Genomic DNA, 19,057 nt, shown 5'->3' with positions numbered 1-19,057 from the left:
GTGGGGTAGTTAAGAGGAGGTTGTTGGAGGAGCAAAGTGGGCGGCCAGGTGTATATCTCCTGACCAGGTCAGAGATGTAGGTTGGGCAGGACTTGTGTATGGATTTGTATGCCAAACATAGAATCTTGAAGCTGATTCTGAAGTGAATTGGAAGCCAATGAAGGGATTTGCGTAGGGGAGTCGTGGAGACAGAGCGGTGGGAGGAGTAGATGAGTTTGGCTGCTGCGTTCATGATGGATTGTAGGGGGCGATGTGGTTTTGAGGAAGGCCGGACAGGAGGGAGTTGCAGTAGTCCAGGCGGGAGATGAGGGCATGGACAAGGAGTTTGGCAGTGTCTGGGGTCAGGAAAGACCGGATCTTGGAGATGTTGCGCAAGTGGAAATAGCAGGCCCTAGCTACGGTTTGGATGTGGGAGGTGAAGGAGAGGGCTGAGTCCAGGGTGACACCCAGGCAGCGGGCTTGTGTGGTTGGACGAATGATTGTGCCATTGACAGTGACATAGAGGTCAGTGGGGGGTGAAGCAGCCTAGATTCCACATTGCTCAAAAAATCCAGTGGAATCTGTCTTATATTTAGTAGGCATAATTTAATTCTGGTTAAGACTTAAAGTAACAAAAAGCAAAAGTGCAAGCTAAAGAAAACCTGAATAAATCAGCATTTGTAATTGGCTTAAAGAGGGGCTATCAGCTATAATATCTCAAAAATCAAACACCTATATAAGAAGAAAAATACTTGCTCAACGTACATAAACTATGTATTCTCCACATTTTTGATTTCAGTGCGTTTTATATAGTAAATAAAGAGAAAAGAGTTTCTGGCATTTGCCATTTTGGAATCCCTGTGTCTGAAGCCAATCTTGATTTAATTTCCCCCCTTACTCTGGGAGGAGGAGGGTGGCCAATGCAAACACACAGTCTTTAGACACTAATACCCAGCTCTGCAATAGAAAGTGCATTGTTGTATGACTCTACAGCATGTCAGCATGAGAAATATTGGCCAATCGGGGAGTAACAGGTGTGTGTGTGTGGTGTTGAGGGGGGGGGGGGGGGGGGGCATCAAGGAGGCTTCAGCCAATCAGGCTGCATTAGTCAAGTCTGAGAAGAAAAAAAAAGACAACCCAGCATGCCTTGCAACTTCCTTTGTGCGGCAATGTACCAAATAAGAGCCAGGTAAACTGGGGAATGATTTACTTATCAACAGCAAAAGAAAGAGTTAAACTTTTGGATTGCCTGGTTAGCATCCTTATTACTTGTTTACCAGATAAAAATGAAGAATTTATTTTTGATTTTATGCCTGACAGTTATGCTTTAAAGCAGGCCTGCCCAATAGGTCGATCGCGATCTATCTGTAGATCGCGGCCAGTTGGCCACGCCTTGTCAAATTTTGCTGCCCCGCAGCTGTGACTGCACAGCCGCAGCTGTCAGATTGTGCTGCTACTAGCTGATAGCATCAGAGAGGAAAGAGAGAGGCGTGGCTAAAGAGGCGCGGCTGAAGGGGAGAGCAGCAAATTAGGGGACAACATCTCCTCCCCTCAAGGCTGTGACAACTGGGGTCGGGAGCAGGAAGTGTATGGAGGCTGCTCAGGCTGATGGGGAAGACGGCAGGCACGGTCAGAGATTTGCCTCAATTCACTAAGCGTATCTCCTGTCTTTAATAACGTTTCTATAGTGATCACCATGGTGATGAGGCATGTAGTATTCAGGAAACATTTTACCTCAGGCAAACCTAAAGTTAACTCTTCAATCCTTATTCTAAAGTTAAAGGATACCCGAACTGAAATGTGACATAATGAGATAGATATGTGTATGTACAGTGCCTAGCACGCAAATAACTATGCTGGGTTCCTTTTTTTCTTTCTCTTACTGAAAGAGTTAAATATCAGGTATGTAAGTGGCTGACTCAGTCCTGACTCAGACAGGAAGTGTCTACAGTGTGACCCTCACTGATAAGAAATTCCCCTTTTTTACCTCTTTCTTGCTCTCAGAAGCCATTTTCTGCTAGAAAAGTGTTTTATAGTTGGAATTTCTTATCTGTGAGGGTCACACTGTAGTCACTTCCTGCCTGAGTCAGGACTGAGTCAGCCACTTACATACCTGATATTTAACTCATTCAGGCAGATAAAGAAAAAAAGGAACACAGCATAGTTATTTGTGTGCTTGGCACTGTACATACACATGTCTATCTCATTATGTCACATTTCAGTTGGGGTATTCTTTAAAGACAGGCTGTTAATTAAAGTGGAATGAAACCCAGCATTTCTACTTTGCTCGAATAGATTATTTACAGCAGTGCTGTCCAACTTCACGGGCATGGAGGGCCATTTATTTTTCAGACCCATGGTGGAGGGCCGAAGGTTCTTGCTAGAGCCGCAGACACCCCGAAAAATTGGTGTGGCCATGGACCAGAATGTGGGTGTGGCCACGGGTGGAGACAAATTTTAAATGAACTTAGCAATGTGGGACATTAGATTAGGACAGTGGTGGCGAACCTATTGGAGGCCGAGTGCCCAAACTGCAACCCAAAAGTCACTTATCTATCGCAAAGTGGCAACAGCAATTTAAACTACATACAAACGTTTTAACTCATACATGAACATTCTGGGAAATCCAAGTTGAAAATAAACTCTGAAGATAAACAATTTCATCCATCCTACTCCTTAAAAATGTATTTTTTTTTAGAACCTCCCAGTTTTATTTTCCGTTTTTAAAAAGCTAAAAAAGTAGGTTTAATGCTATTGTCTCATGATGATGATTCAGCTTTTCCATAGTCTCGCAGTTCGCAATCATGTGACCCCCCAACAAGACAAATTCAGCAATCATAAGGCCCCCAACAAGACAAATTCCGCAATCATGAGGCCCCCAACAAGACAAATTCAGCAATCATGAGGCCCCCAACAAGACAAATTCAGCAATCATGAGGCCCCCAACAAGACACATTCAGCAATCATGAGGCCCCCAACAAGACAAATTTAGCAATCATGAGGCCCCCAACAAATCATGAGGCCCCCAACAAGACAAATTCAGCAGTCATGAGCCACATAAATAGACAGCATTTCACATAAATATGCAGAATGCCCCTTTAATATGGTAGACACCTCTCACCTGGCTTCTGAATTCTCCTCTACTGGCTGCCGTGCCTGGCTGGCCTGGCAATAGTGTTTTTGGCCAGATTGGTGATGATGTGTGAGCTGAAAGGCCTTGCGGTGCTGCTGTGGCCGGGCTGGCGGTGATGCTGTGGTGTGGGCGGAAGAGGTAGTGACAGGTGCCCCCCCAGTTAGATAGTGACCGGTGCCCCCCCAGTTAGATAGTGACCGGTGCCCCCCAGTTAGATAGTGACAGGTGTCCCCCCAGTTAGAAAGTGACAGGTGCCCCCCCCCCCCAGTTAGATAGTGACAGGTGCCCCCCCAGTTAGTGACAGGTGCCCCCCCCCCCAGTTAGTGACAGGTGCCCCCCCCAGATAGTGACAGGTGCCCCCCCCCCCCCAGTTAGATAGTGACAGGTGCCCCCCCCCCCCCAGTTAGATAGTGACGGGTGTCCCCCCAGTTAGATAGTGAGGTGTCCAGTGCCTCGCCCGTTACCTCTGCTGTGTCCCCGCTGCCGCTGCTTCACAGTTCAGACCTCACAGATCGCGACTAATGACACTTCCGCACGTGACTTACTCCGTGCGGGTACCATGCGCACTCTGTTTGCCTCAGTCGCCGCGATCTGTGAGGTCTGAGCTGTGAGGCAGCGGCAGCGGGGACACAGCAGAGGTAACGGGCGAGGCACTGGACACCTCACTATCTAACTGGGGGGACACCTGTCACGAGCGGGCCGCAACAGCAGGCCTGGCGGGCCGGATGCGGCCCTCGGGCCTCCAGTTGGAAAGCGCTGATTTACAGCATATTCTATACAACCAGCATTTTTTTTTTTTTACTAGAACTGCATTCAAAGGGTTAACACAGGCTTTAGAAGCTTCCCTGCCAGCAGAGCTGGCCGCTTGCGAACTTTACATAATGTTATCTTGTGTTTAATTGTATCAAGTGAGAAATGTAAACAAAGCCTTCTCTCACACTGCCTGGTCCCCTGAACAAAGTCAGACAAGCATAAATGCTTTCTGATTAAGTTAGAGGATGAATAAAGCAGTTATAACTAAAATGCAAAGTCAGCTCTCAGAGTAAAATAAATGTACTTTAGAAACGTATAATTTCTAAATGAATAATACTTATGCACAAAAGCAAATATGCTAACCGTATGGCATATAAAAAGTAGAAAATTATGTTTTTATTGAATATTATGTCAGGGTTTTATACCGCTTTAACTGCGTGTGAAAATAACTACCGTGGAGGTAACTTAACTACAGAGGAGGTAACTTAATTACAGAGGAGGTAACCACTTAAGGACCGGGCTCACTTTCAAAGATCTGTGCGGAGTGGGCTCTCCAGCCCACAGCACAGATCGTGTTTGAGCCAGGGCGACCAGACTTCCCCCCCCCCCCCCCTTTTTTCCCCACTGGGGGATGTCCTGCAGGGGGGGTCTGATCACCAGTGTAGTTTTAGTTCAGCGGGGGGCTCCTCAAAGCCCCCCTCCGCCGCGTTTTCCGCCCTCCCTCTTCTTACCTCCTTCTCCCTCTTGTTTTCCGTCCTCCCTCTCCTTACCTCCTTCTCCCTCTTGTTATGGGCGGCACAGGACTGAGTTCCGTCCTGCACCGCCTCTGATAGGCTTTCAGAGGCCGGGGATCGCCGATCTCCTTTACGGCGCTGCTGCGTATGATGTAAACAACGGGGATTTCTTCCCCGTGTGTTTACATTTAGCTTACTAGCCACGATCGGCGGCTCGCAGACTGTTCACGGAGACACCCTCCGTGAACTGACATGGAAAGGCCGTTTCCATGGGAAACCACTAACGACCTGCCACCGCCTATCAGCGTTAGGTGGTCGTTAAGTGGAATGAAGAGCTAAGATAACTCTCTCTCAGTGCGTGGTGGCAAGTTTTCTCTTGCCTTATTATCTCCAACATGATCCCTGTACAGTGAATTGAGGCCATAGATTACTACTGCAATATATTACTGCAGTAGATACAGTAATAGATTTACTGCGCGCAGCTGTGCAGCCAGCCAGGGAAAGTGTCTGTTGCCACAGGGGGAAGCCACACTAACAATAATCAGCTCTGCTCTCGCTGACAAGCACTGGCCCATCACTAGTGACAAGTGCACAGCAATATGGCTAGGCTTTGAGGGGGGGGGGAGAGTGTGTGTGTGTGTGTGTGTGTGTGTGTGTGTGTGTGTGTGTGTGTGTGTGTGTGTGTGTGTGTGTGTTACACTGTGCGGGGGAGAACAGGTGGTCGATCTCGTGGTCTCGACTGTTCTAAAGTAGCTCGCGAGCCGAAGAAGTGTGGGCACCCCTACTTTAAAGGATACACTCAAGGTAACTGAAAAACAAAAATCCACTTACCTTGGGCATCCTCCAGCCCCTAGCAGCCATCCTGTGCCCTTGCCGCAGCTCCGGTGGCTCCCGGTCTCCACCGGTGCAGATGCTGGCCTCACCAGGTCGGCTTCTTCTGTGCTCCAGCGTGTGGCTCACGTGGTCGCACTAATGTCATGCAGACTGTACTGCGCAGGAACTACTGCGCCTGCTTCTTCTGCGCTCCAGCGTGTGGCTCACGTGGTCGCGCTAATGTCATGCAGACTGTACTGCGCAGGAACTACTGCGCCTGCTTCTTCTGCGCTCCAGCGTGTGGCTCACGTGGTCGCGCTAATGTCATGCAGACTGTACTGCGCAGGAACTACTGCGCCTCCGCAGTACAGTCCAGATGACGTCAGCGCGTCAGGGGGAATGGAAAAACGACGGGCGCGTGTAACGGAGCAGCTTATGGTGGTGGGAGAAGCGAGAACAAATCCACTGTGCTATGCTCGGGCATCTCTAAAAATCCAACATGCCGGATCTTCATGCAATCATTGTGCGGCGGATGTAGGCACACTGGTCTGATCATAACAACCACACCACCACCACGGCAGTCATTATGGTTCACCACTCAGAGTTCAGACCAGCTTGTGTATGGTCCTTTAGGGCTGGTGCAGACGGATGTCTGAACCACTAGCCCAGTGTCTCACCCAAATGCTATTCTGCAAGCGTGCAGAAAAGCATTTGTCGACTTTCAGCTGCGATTCCCAGCATCCTTTTTCATACCGCAGGTGGATACAGGAGTGCGGCACTAATGGACCCCAGAACGACCAGACCCTGCAGCTTACAGACAGTGGAAAAAATAGTGATCAAAATGCTGCGTTTGCATAAATGGCTGTAAATGACATGCAGGCCTGGAACCCACTGAAATCAGCAAACGCAAAACGCAACCGCTAGCGTTTTGTCTGAGCGGTTTGCAAGCGGATTCATGTGCGTTTTTGGTCATGTTTTGCAACATTGTATTTTTTTGCCCAGCGGGTGCGTAGCGTTTTGCGTTTTTATCCTGATTGGTCCTGTGAATTATTTTTCATTTTGTTACAGTGTGCTGAACCGCAAAACGCTAGCAAAACCGCTCAGTTTAGGTTTTGCTGAGCGTTTCCGCTAGCGGTTCAATACTTTACATTGAAGCGCTAACGCTCCCAAAATGCTGCAGGTCCTGCGTTTGCGTTTCTGAGAAACGCAAACGCTCCTGTGGAAGTTGCCCCATCCATTAACATTAGCCCAGCGTTTTGGCAAACTGCTAGCGTATCGCAGTGCTGCCAAAACGCTACCAAAAGCGCTCCTGTGGGTTCCAGCCCGCACAGTGTCAACTGGCCCTTGGTTGTTGTGCCCCGCAAGAGAGATGTTTTAGGTAAACACTGGACAGTATTTGTTAGGCCCAGTGCACACTAAAACCGCTAGCAGATCCTCAAAATGCTAGAGGTTTTTGAAGCAGATTTCAGAGCCATTCTAGGCAGGTTTAGAGAGGTTTTCTAAACATGCCTAGCGTTTTTTGGAGCGTTTTTGTGTAGCAGATTACAAAAAAGCCGTTAGTGAACAGCTACTGTTACAAAAATGCCTGGAAAACCGCTCTGATCTAGCATTTTTCAGAGCAGTTTGAGCTTCTCCTATACTTTACATTGAGGCAGAAACGCTTCTGCAAACCGTAAAAGTACTGCAGGACCCATGTTTGCGGTTTGCTAAAGACCGCAAACCGCTGGTGTGCACCATCCCATTGAAATACATTAGCCATTTTCACAGGCGAAAGCGGTTTGCGAAACGCTTCAAAAACCGCTCGGTGTGCACCAGGCCTTACTTCAGCTGAAGATTTATTTCTTCATCCATATTTGAGAATTTTTCTATTTGTGATTAATAAGTTTATTTTAGAAATGTTAATTTTTTTACATGATTTTGTATTTGAAACTTTTATTGTTCTCAAAGGCCTAGTGCACACCATAAACCGCTAGCAGATCCGCAAAATGCTAGCAGATTTTGAAACGCTTTTTCTTCTTTTTCTGTAGCGTTTCAGCTAGCATTTTGCGGTTTTGTGAAGCGTTTTTGGTGTAGTAGATTTCATGTATTGTTACAGTAAAGCTGTTACTGAACAGCTACTGTAACAAAAAACGCCTGGCAAACCGCTTTGAGGTGCCGTTTTTCAGAGCGGTTTGCGTTTTTCCTATACTTAACATTGAGGCAGGAACGCATCCGCAATCCAAAATCTGCAGCAGCCCGGGAGTATGCGTTTCTGCAAAACGCCTCCCGCTCTGGTGTGCACCAGCCCATTGAAATACATTACCCTAGCGGATCCGCACCCGCAAGCGGAGCGCAAACCGCAGCTGAACCGCTCTGGTGCGCACTAGGCCTAAATGGATACTAGACCCTTGCCTGGTGGATTTCAGTAAGTTGCAGGCAAAAATTTCACAAAAATTAATCAAACCACTTTTTGCACAGAAATCCTGCAGAAATTGAGCGCCAGGGAGGTTAATGCATATTATAGTAATTTTGAATTAGAATTGCATAGGGTTTTTTTTTTTTTTTTTATATTGCACCTCTACATTTTTGCATGCTGGCACTTTATGCAGCGTCAGGGGATGCCCACATGCACACTAAATTCTTGGCTGACACTGAATGGCTGCTTTGAATGAGTGTCATCTAGCGTGTGTATCTAGCTTAACTGTGGAATCTTTCCTGTGATGACTATCTAAAATGTATAAATAGATAACAATGTTGTTTGGACTAATAACCCCACCCCTTCCTGCTGTACATAGTAAATTGGGCATATTGGCCAACTTGGTGGTTAGGACGTGTGAAACCTCTGGTAAGTACTGTACTTTTCACCTTATAAGACACACTTTTTGGCCCCCAAAAGTCGGGTAAAAATGCCCTGTGATTTTTGGATCGAGTGCAAAAAAATTTCACGCACACGTTTTTAAGTTTACAATCTCATACGCGATAGCAATGCGAAAATGCATAGAAAAGGGGAAACATCTTGGTACGTCTCATAAGGCAAAAAGTACGGTACCTCACTTTTTTTTTTTTTTATTACGAGATTGCTTTAATTCCAAGATGCATACTATGTACATGCAAGCTGTAATCCTTAGTCTCTTTACCTATCTCTTATGTTTAATATAATTCATATCAGGGCTCATAGAAGTTCATTTCAGAATACTCTAGTGTTGAGTACCTTGAGAGGGGTAACGGCCTCATTTCCACTTGTGCAGTATACATACCGTTTCACCGCATGCGATCTGCGCAGGGAAATGCTACCTATTCTGCCAATAGGATTGCCATTCGAATTGCAAATCAGCTGTAGTTTACCGCAGTATGTATCCAAATCACCATAACTGGGTGTGGCACAGCTACAGAGATTTGGATGTATACTTGCATCGCTGCAAGTGCCGGCATGCATCCCATAAGACTAACAGTTGTTCAGTGGAAACCAACTCTTAAGCTACCCATACACTACAACGATTTCCCGTTGAAATACAGCAGATTCGATCACTGTGATCGAATCTGCTGTGAAATCCTTAACGCGAATGTTGACCGATCGACCGATTTCCACCCAAAATTGATCGGCTCAGTCGATCTGTCCAGGCGGAAAATTTTGTTTGATTGCTGTCGAGTCAGGAGCGCGCCATTAGCGGCGTTCAATTCGGCGACGACCAACGCAGCAATACATCACCTGTCTGCCGGCGCGGGTCCTCGCAGTCTCTCCCTTCTTCCAGCGTCTTCTCCTTCTCTTCACGTCCTGACCTGTCCTGTGAGAAGACGAAGTTCAATCAATAGAGGGCGCTCTACTGCTTGAAATTCCGCTTGTCACAGGACGAGACAGGAAGTGGAGAGATGATGGAGGAGTACGCTGGAAGAAGTGAGAGACTGCAGAGACCCGGGGACTCGGGCCGGCGGACAGGTGATGTATTGCTGCGAGGCAGGGCGGCAGAGGCACAAGACAACCTGCTAAGAAGCCAAAATGAGCTTCATTAAGGAAAGTAAAGACACACCTGGCTAATTAGTAACTGGATCAGCACCACTGAACTACAATAAGAAATGTTCAACTCTATTTCCAGCAGCTTGATTTTTTGTTAATCATTTTATAATTGAGTAAAACAAGTTAATGTTTTCTTTCAGGTCTTGGCAACCATGGAACTTCTTGAAAAAGTGAGCAGCTTTCAAGAATTCGTTCAGATATTCAGCCAGTTTGGCAATGAAATGGTGGAATTTGCCCATCTTACTGGAGACAGGCAGAATGTACGTATAAATACATTTATCTGACACTGACCGTGAGAACGTGTTGCCCAAAGAAAACATCTTAGGCTTAATCTGTGTGGGAGAAAACAGTTTTTCTGACATTATCAGCTGTAATAAGGTTTTAATGAGACCTTTGGACATTCTTTTCTCGGCACTGGTAGCATGTGAGAAATTTCTTTTTAAGTGCTTGTAGCCTTTGTGGAAATAATATTTGAGTTTTGAATTGTAGAACATGATTATAGCTGATAAAATGTATTTCCCCAGGACTTGAAGAGCGAGAAGAAAAAGGCAAGCATGGCAGCAGCAAGAGCGGTGTTGGAGAAGTGTACCATGATGTTGCTCACAGCATCTAAGGTGACGACATGGTAGAATTCTATACAGTACATATGACTCATGTTTGAATTTTGTGTGGAAGGAGAACTTTGCTAACATTTTCAAGATAAGTCCCTCCATTGGTCCAGTACACCATCACTGCAGTACATTTTGTATCCTCCATTTTTGCAACCAAATTCAAGTTTGCATCCTAGCTATTATTACTACTGCAGAGGGTTGATGGTTGGTTGTATGGAAAATGACCACTCAGCACCTGCTTTTCCCATATTTCCTTTAAGTCCTAGTAGGGCTTCCCTTATTTGTGCACATTGTAAAGTAAATACCAGGGCTAGTGCTGACTAGCTCAGCACTGTCCTGCATGTTGTACCTCCCTTTGCTGTTCAGCCTCAATTACCTATCTTGTGCTGGACTGGAACTGCCGCAGTGCTGCTTCTGTCTGGTACGAACTCTCATTCTGCTTGGTGGTGCACGTTAATTTTCTCAACCTGTATCTTGCTACAATTTTGGTAGATGGAGTGAAGTAAGTGGGTAACAGTCGAGACTGGAGATGGGCGTCAAGAAAAGGGAAACACTCCTAATACAGTTTAGACTGGAAATTGCTATAACAGCAGCAGAAAATTGAAAATATGGATATTTTAGTCAAAAGCTACTGCTGCAATAAAACCTAATTCCTCATCCTTTCCTGTATTATATAAAGCGGTTGATCACAAATTCTGCAGGTAAACCACAAATGTAAACATCACAGCAAAAAGTGTAGCTCTGCCTAATTTTTCCAGAATGAATTGGCTTAGATCCTGCTAGAGATGTAGCAGGTTCTAGACCAGACTGTGCAGTACAGCTTTAGGCTTTGTTATACTTAAGCTGAGAACGGACATTTTTGGCTGTTCTCTGCTCTTAGCTAAACTGACATTGAACGGCTTCTATTTTATAAATCTGAGTCGTTCACACTTTTTAATTACAACTGTTGCAGTAAGTGGGCCATGCTTCTGTGCAGTCTGCAATAATCCCAGGAAGGTGTATGCGTTCCCCCATATAGCCTATGAGGGTAAGGCATCTGCTTTGTGCCTTGGACTATACCTGTACCATCAGAGCGGACACTACACTGCCCGCTCCTGTTGGCTGCACTCAGTCTGGCGCTAGTGGGAAAACAGCCTCACACGGAAATGCTTGCTGCACAAGGACTAACACATGGGAACACAGCCTCACGTGGAAAGAATGTTTATTCATTCAGGTCAGTCATATTCTGGATCATATAGCCAATAAATGTGGTTTTCCTGGGAAGGTAAAAAAATCACGGAAGCCCAGTCTTTCTAGCATCTGCAGCCCCTGACGCTCCCTAATAAATCTTCATGAGATCTGCTGGCTGATTGATATTATCAGTATTGTTCTCCCTCCTTGGCCCAGGGGCTTTTGATGCGTCTATACTAGGGCACGGCACTGCTGCCTGAGGGATTTTCTGTCCCTGCCGTCCGAGCAATATATTGGGTTGAAATCAACACCGCATGTTTTGGCCTAATGCCATTCACACACCTGAGAAAGATGGTTAGCCTGCAACATGCTATGTTGATTGCACTTCAATATATTGTTCAGCAAAAGCCAGTGGTGTGTGCCATCTCTTAGTCATTTTTGTGTTGCTAAGGAAATGGCATTTAAAGTAAAATTACTAACATAAAATTCAATAAAAATGTTTCTCAGCTCCTTATTGCCCATAGGGTTTTCCTACCATTCTATTCCCACCATAGTAATGTCTTCTCTGCATAAAAGTAGTACAGTTTTCCCCTATTTCACAGTACAGTTAGGGCTGGAATGATTTTATTATGCATATAGTTATGTTTAGAGGGAACTCTATGTGTAAGGCCGCGTACATACACTCAACAGATGTCACCCGTTGAGGATCAGGACCTGATCTCCTTGGAAGACATCACTGGGCTGGGCCTCACACATGTATGTCAGTTGTGTAGCTGACCATGCGCTGTGTTGCTATGCAGGGGGACGGCTGAGGGATGACGAGCGGCGTGCATGACATCAGGCGGGGGTAGGGGCACGACAAGAACAATGAGATATGCAAGAGACTGACGTCGCTGTGGTTGAGTAAATCTGCCCGGCGGATCGCTTGTGGGCTGAGGGTTGCTGGCTGCTGTAAAAACGCCTGATTTCGGCTGAGGCAGTTATAGGCCACATCAGCCGACTTAAGTCAGACATGTTATACGAGGCTTAATGGTATTTCGTATATCACTCAAAAGCTTCCCATTTTTTTAATTTGCCAAATAAAAGCTTATCCTCTTCTCCTCTTCAAAAATCAAAGAAAAAATACCTCACAGCTGGCTGAGCTGGTGTTAACACAGTTCTTGTCAACATAGTCATATTTTAAGGGACAGCAGCTAATGAAACAAATTATTTTAACTATATATATATATATATATATATATATATATATATATATATATATATATATATATATATATATATATATATATATATATATAATGCTACCTCACCTTCGGCATAAAATACTCATATTAATCTTGCCAAACAGATGGCCCTTTTTGCCTACGAGATATGCTGAATTCAGTAGCCAGGTACTTTTACTTTGGGCATTGCCATACCATGTCATTTTAATGGGGGTTTCTTGACGGTCAGCATTTTTGTCACTAACTGTGCCCAATTGCACAGCAGGCCCCAAACTTTTCACCTACAGGATGGCAACATTTTATAATCCAATATATTCATAGCAGTTCTATGAGAATGTCCTGACCAATGGAAGTTTTAGTGGCAAATTATTATCAAGGTGATCATGAATATTATGGGCACTGGGAATTGCTGTCCTCTGTAAATATTGTGGGCATTATTTTTGTTTTTGGCAAGATTCTAGATTTTCTTTTATGTTTGTGTATGTTTAACGTATTTATTTTTAACTTCCTTTTATTAGTTATAAATGTTAAGTTTTTAACCTTACTTTTAGACTTGTTTGAGGCATCCTGACTGTGAATCTGCACGCATTAATAAAGAAGGCGTGTTCCAAAGAATGAGACTGGCATTGGAACAGGTCATTGAAATCGTAACTGACTCACGACCAAACGGGGAGGCAGAAATGGCACCAATTAGTATTTATAGTGGAATCAAAGATTTTAAGGTGAGCTTTTGATTTTTTCCTTATCTAGATGTATTTTTTCTTAGTTTCCAAGTCATTCAATGTACATGTAGAAAATGTCATACTGAGAACACGGGAAAGAAGCTGAAAGGAAAAAAAAATGCCCTTTTCACAATGCACTCCATTCCATACAGTCAATAAAGTTCAGGGTGCCTACGTACATTCTTCATCACTGACTTGCATATTGACGCATATGGACCTATTCTTTATACCTTTCTACAATGTGCTGCTGTCGTGACTGAACTATCACAACTGCTGAATGGGTTTCTTTGTTCGTAGGGAGGTGCTTAATACCCCCTTTTTCAATAGAAAAATAACTGCACTTTCACAAGTTAATTTAGTGACATGGTACAGCTTTGAAGTGTGCATTGGAGAGGACATGGTCTTGTTCTGCCGTGCTTTTGGACATAGTGCTGAATCTTTTCTGCTGGTTAGAGTGGAGAAGTAAAGCCCATTGGTAGTCACATTATCAGGTCTTTAAAAATAGGCAATTGGAGGAAGTGGTGCCCCAGAAGAATTTGGGGTGAGGGGAAGTGGTGCCCCAGAAGAATTTGGGGTGAGGGGAAGTGGGGTGTTTGTGATATTTTGAAAAAACCTGGAACTCTTTAGTTTAGATGACATCCCCACACATATTCAATGTTGCCATTCTCACAGTAGTTTGTTGGTATAAATGTCTCATTTTAGAAAAAAAATGTATTCCAAAGGTACATTTTTATTTCTAGTTTCACATCATATATTCTATACTTTGCAACGTTTTACAGTTGCCTGGTCACGGTGCCCTCTTGATAGAGCCACTACAATTAAAATGAACTTTTCACAGCCCAGACATGAGGGAGGAGAGGTTTTGAAACCTGGAGTTTGCCAAGAGTCCTTGATCAGCCACACTTAGTACAAAACAGGTAAAAGTCACATCTTAAAGTCACATTTTAAGTGGACCTCTCATTCAGAAACTGAGCATTGTATATGTTCTTCACAGACAGCAACAATCGTTTTGACAAAGCTTTTATTTGTTTAAATTATGTGGAGAAAAAAATGCTTAAATCCTCTGGCTTGTCTCCTGATCATGTGATAACAGTACTGACAAGATACTGCCCTGAGTACCTGTCCCAATTGCCTCCCCCTAGGTCCCCAGGTTATCGGTACAGAATCTATTGTCCCCCCAACCTTCCATTAAGTGTTGCTATTATCTGTACCCTTGTGAAGACAACCTCCCAACCAACCTGGAATAAGTGCTGCTCATCTCTGTATCTTTACACCCTCCCCAGGTAATAAGCACAGCCCAAAACTGGCTCCCTGTCCCCTTCCTTATAAGTGTGGACAATATCTGTGTCCGCCCTCTTCCTTCCTTTTTGGCTAATGTGCTGACAACCCCCCCCCCCCCCCATCCCCAAACCATGCTTTGAGGTCAGTTCTTACCCACCCCTAACAGGATGTAAGCCCGACGAAGGCTGCAAGGCCGAAAGCTTGCTTATTTTTATCCATTTTTAGTTAGCCAATAAATGGTATCATCCTGATTTAAAACTTCTTGCCACACTAAAAGGGGGCTGCCTTTCTGCCCTCGCGTATGAGTAAGTACCATAATGCAGAGGTAACTTCGGCGGAATCTACATACCGAGTCCAGTGGCAGGTGGTGTATCCACTCAACACTCTCACTCATGCTAGCCAGTGTACATCAGTGTTCCTTCGACTCCTAATGTCAAGTGATGTCGGGAGAGAGTGGGACGTTTATGTATACTTACTGGCATGAGGGAGATGAGGACACGGTGCCAAGTGCTGGACCTTGGTATGTAGCTTCCACTGAGGCTCACTCTGCATTATGGTAATTACTTGGAGGTATGGAGAGAGGCGGGCCTCCTCGGAGTGGGTGGGAGGGGTGATCTTAAAGGATGTTGACTACTGCGGCTTGAGAGTTGCTGACCACTGCAGCTTGAGAGTTACGTTTCCACTACTGGCTAGGAGTCAGAAATTTAGGTCTGACTCTCATATAAGTTGAGTCATTTAGTGAGTGAGACCATGTTTTAATGTCGGGTGAGTTAATTGGCTTAGTGGTTGGATGGTGTGGACACACCCCTTTCCACTCAAATGGCTATAAGAAAGTTTCTGATCATACACAAGCGCTCTAATGGAGTAGAGGGGGGCATGACCATACTCCTGCATCAGGAAATACAGGAGGACAATAAAAAGTAGTGTAGCAGATCCCTTACAGCCTTGTTTTTCAAAGCGAGCAGTGTGGAGTGCCAGGTCAGCCTGTATACAATGCAGTCTAATCCATAGCAGACAATGGACCTTATTCAATTCATTTTTTTCTCTCCTAAGTGATATTTTCACACCAGAAAGCAAGAAAAAAATAATTTTGACAGTACTTTTATTCACCTGCTTATTAGTACTTGTTCAATTACAAAGTGCTGAAAAGTTACCATAAACAGAAGATGAAAAATAATCTACTAGGAGAAAACTCAGGAGATAAATGTCATATTACAATGAATAATGGGTTTTGTGACAATTATCACATTGGTTTGCTTTAAAGTAAATGTAATGTAATATTTTAGCATTTTTGTTTTTTTGGTTAAAATACTGCCTGATTTTGTTTGTTTTGGGTTTATTTTTTTGTATTTTGGGGGTTAAATTTGAATGTTCTGTTTTTCTAGAGTAAAGTTGAAGGCCTTAGAGAAAACTTGTACTTCTTGTCAAAGGAGAATCTTTCTACGATGCTAGAAGTTATTTTGGAACACACAGAGGACTTCACTGACTCTGCTTACACCAGCCATGAACACAGAGAACACATTCTGGAGCTTAATAACCAGGCCAAGATGGAGCTAGAACACCTGGTTTCAATGTGGATGCAAGCTGTAAGAGCTTTTTAACAAAGTAAATCTCTTTATATTCTGCAAAATCATTTCTTCTGCTTTAATATCTATTTTTTCTTGGTGGTAAAAAAGAAATAAATGGATCAGTGTACAGATGAAGGGTATAAAGACATCACTTTAGGGTAGTGTGACTCCAAAAATTGGTTAGTAGACTAATTTTTCCAGTGAGTCCAGCAAGTGTACCATAGTAACACCTGTTTCTCCATGTACTTTAACATGAGTCTGCATTATTGGGATTACCTAACCTGCATATTTCCATGATTTAGGATCTGGCAGATAATCCGTGCTACAGAAGTTTTAATGGAAACTCTTGAAGACGGTGTTAAGCAGTCTGTCAAATACTGTAGATAGAGAAACACTCTAACACATTTAGTTTTTCATTTTATTTCACTCATGCAGTGCACAGGTTGGAGGAGTAAATGTGATTTATTAAATACTATGGTTGAATTAGTCGATTCAATGTTTCAGTGGTGAATGGGATTTTGTCAGTGGTTCAAAAAGCTATTTTATAATTTTGCATTATCAAAAGTTAGGTTTTCATTTCAGCTTGCAGCCTGCGGAAGGAGGTGAAATATAGGAACAAAAAAACAAGGAAGTCTGGAGCCAATAGTATAGTATGTAAGGATAATGATCTATACTAAGTCTAGTGCTGAAATAAACTGTGGCCCGTTTACAACTGGGCTTATTTCATGAGGACAACAGTTACATTTCCAATATATAAACGTGTTTTAACATGTTTTATCTTCTGCTGCACACACCCTATAGTGTTAGAGTAGTGATATGTTCAAATTTCATTTCTTTGTGCCCATTGCAGTACTCAAGGTACGGTGACCAAGGTACAGATCGTCCCCAAATTCCATCTCCTTTGCAGCAGTGATTTCCTGCAATAAAATGTAAACTGTGTTTGCACCATCCATAGGGTTATCAAGACCAGTTTGGAGAGCCTGGGGGGGGGGGGGGGGGGTGTCTTGTCTAATAGCAATCAGTGTGTGACAGCAGGGGTGGGAGGTATGAAGGGGCACACTTTGGTGTTTCAGCCTTGGGTGCTAGAGGATCTTGTCCCGACTCTGGTCCATTCCAGTGACTGAGGTTTAGAAATGAAAAAACATGTATGAATAAGCCTAATTTAACCTCCCTGGCAGTATGATTTTTTTTTCCAGGTTTTAGGGTCTTAAAAGCAGTGCGATTTGCTAGAGTCTGCAGAAGTCCCCTGCACTTACTCACCTCCCTGGGATTCAGTGCTGCAGTTTTCCCTCCTCCTCCCATTGGTGCTGTAACCCTATAGTGAGATCTCTGGCTGTCATGATGACAGATGGCGATCTCACCAGGGGGATGCAGAGCCTCCGTGGACAGGAAAAAGAATGGCAGCCGATGTGTGGATCCATGGGTTGGTGAGTTGGAATGTTGGCTGCACACTATACTCTGCAGTAACCTTGCGGCAGTCACCACGAGTCAGGCTTGGGGTTACCGCTCTGAGCTGCGGATTTCCAACTTAAACCTCCAGCTTTTCCAGCTTTAACCTCCTTAGTTACCACTAAGGAAGTTAAAGCACAAAGACATTTTGGAGAAGCATTGATATACACTGGAGATGTTGTTGACAGTAGGGGAACTTGACAAATCCTATCTTCGATAAATGAGCACATGCTATTATTATGCTGAGAAACTCCAGTGATCTAGGGCAAGTACAACATTTTATTTCCTGGATAGCATATGTTCATTTACTTTTACGTGGAATCTCTGTTTCATGTCTCTTTCAAATCAAGACCATTTTTTAAGATTTATTTTGCGCTCAGCAATGTGTAATAAAAAAAAGCTTACTGTCCAGAAATGTATTGTTTACGGATTTCATTTTTTTATATTTTGTATTTAAATATTGATGCAGATCAGTGTAATTTATTATGGAGTGTAGTGGCATTGATACTCAAGGCTTTTGGTTCAGATAACATTAAAGTGCTGTCAGACTTTGATAAGAGATTTTAAAAGAAGAGTATAAAACTTTGCTCCATTGTCCTGACATTGCTGTAGCAGTTTACTTTTGTTTTGATAGTTTAGCATTGCAGTGCAGAAATCTCATCCGGACTTTAATCAAGGGTGACTGATTCTATTAGCATATGAAAGCGATTTGGTTGCTAGCGTGAAACAAGTTATGGTCTGTAACATTTTACTAGCAGATTGCAAACTCATCATCGTAATGTGCATTCACCATAACAAAAGAGAGAAGAATGCAGGCAAATATGGGGAATGTAACAATCTCAATAGAGTTTGAAGATTTAAGGCCAGTCTGTTAGCTAGTATTCACTGATTCCAGACCTCAATAATTTGTTCCATCTCATTACAAGAACATTAATAATGGTAAAAACCTTGTCTTACTGGTACATGGACAGCTGTTTGTCAGCATTTCTGACCACCTTGTAATAAACTGATCTAGTCTTTAATTTTTATCTACTACTGGCTGAAATAATTTTTGCACAATTTTTGTTTTGAATAACCTGTACTTTTCTAAAAATAATTAACCTACAACATAATCACATCAGACTGAAGAAACAGGTGTTCTGATGAATGACTGTGCATTTCTTGTGCTGAATTCATTGGCTGATCAGTTTTGTATGGTCGCTTCATGTTCACACTAGGACAGCCAAGTATAGATTTAAAGCAATACTGAATACAAACCTCAAGGTGTTGTAGAATAGCTGGACTGCAGGCAAACCTAAATAGTGTTTATGATGAAATGAATGTTTTCTTCTGATAAGTCAGATCATTTTATGCATACCAGCATAGTGCAGATTCCTTATGCTGGTAATACACAATTCGTTTTTTTGTTAGATTTACTCTCCGATTGATTTTTTTAAATAGTTTTTCTTAGTGATTTCAATTAACGTCTATGATAAAATTGAGCAGAAAAATTATCTATTGAGCCATGTACAGTATATGCTGAAAAAACTCATGGTGTATTCCCAGCATAAGGCCTCAGCTTCTATCCAGTAGCTAGGCTTATCTGAGGGGCAGTTATTTGAGCTGAACAATAAGCAGAGAGAAGAGA

The 19,057-nt window shown here is 43.5% G+C and overlaps 1 protein-coding gene across 5 annotated transcripts in view; it reads left to right on the top strand.

Annotated features, from left to right (window-relative positions):
* CTNNAL1 (catenin alpha like 1) overlaps positions 1–19,057 on the top strand; it is a 285,190-nt gene that overhangs the window by 163,661 nt on the left and 102,472 nt on the right. For all 5 annotated transcript variants that reach the window (XM_068236706.1, XM_068236703.1, XM_068236704.1 and 2 more), the window contains 4 exons: positions 9,547–9,666; positions 9,931–10,020; positions 12,962–13,132; positions 15,799–15,999. In XM_068236706.1, coding sequence (XP_068092807.1) covers positions 9,547–9,666; positions 9,931–10,020; positions 12,962–13,132; positions 15,799–15,999 — 582 coding nt within the window. The remainder of the gene's footprint in view (positions 1–9,546; positions 9,667–9,930; positions 10,021–12,961; positions 13,133–15,798; positions 16,000–19,057) is intronic.

This window comes from Hyperolius riggenbachi, chromosome 5, assembly GCF_040937935.1.
Source record: "Hyperolius riggenbachi isolate aHypRig1 chromosome 5, aHypRig1.pri, whole genome shotgun sequence".
NCBI lineage: Eukaryota > Metazoa > Chordata > Amphibia > Anura > Hyperoliidae > Hyperolius > Hyperolius riggenbachi.
The sequence above is the reverse complement of the archived record's forward strand: the minus strand, read 5'-3'. Positions and strand labels throughout refer to the sequence as shown.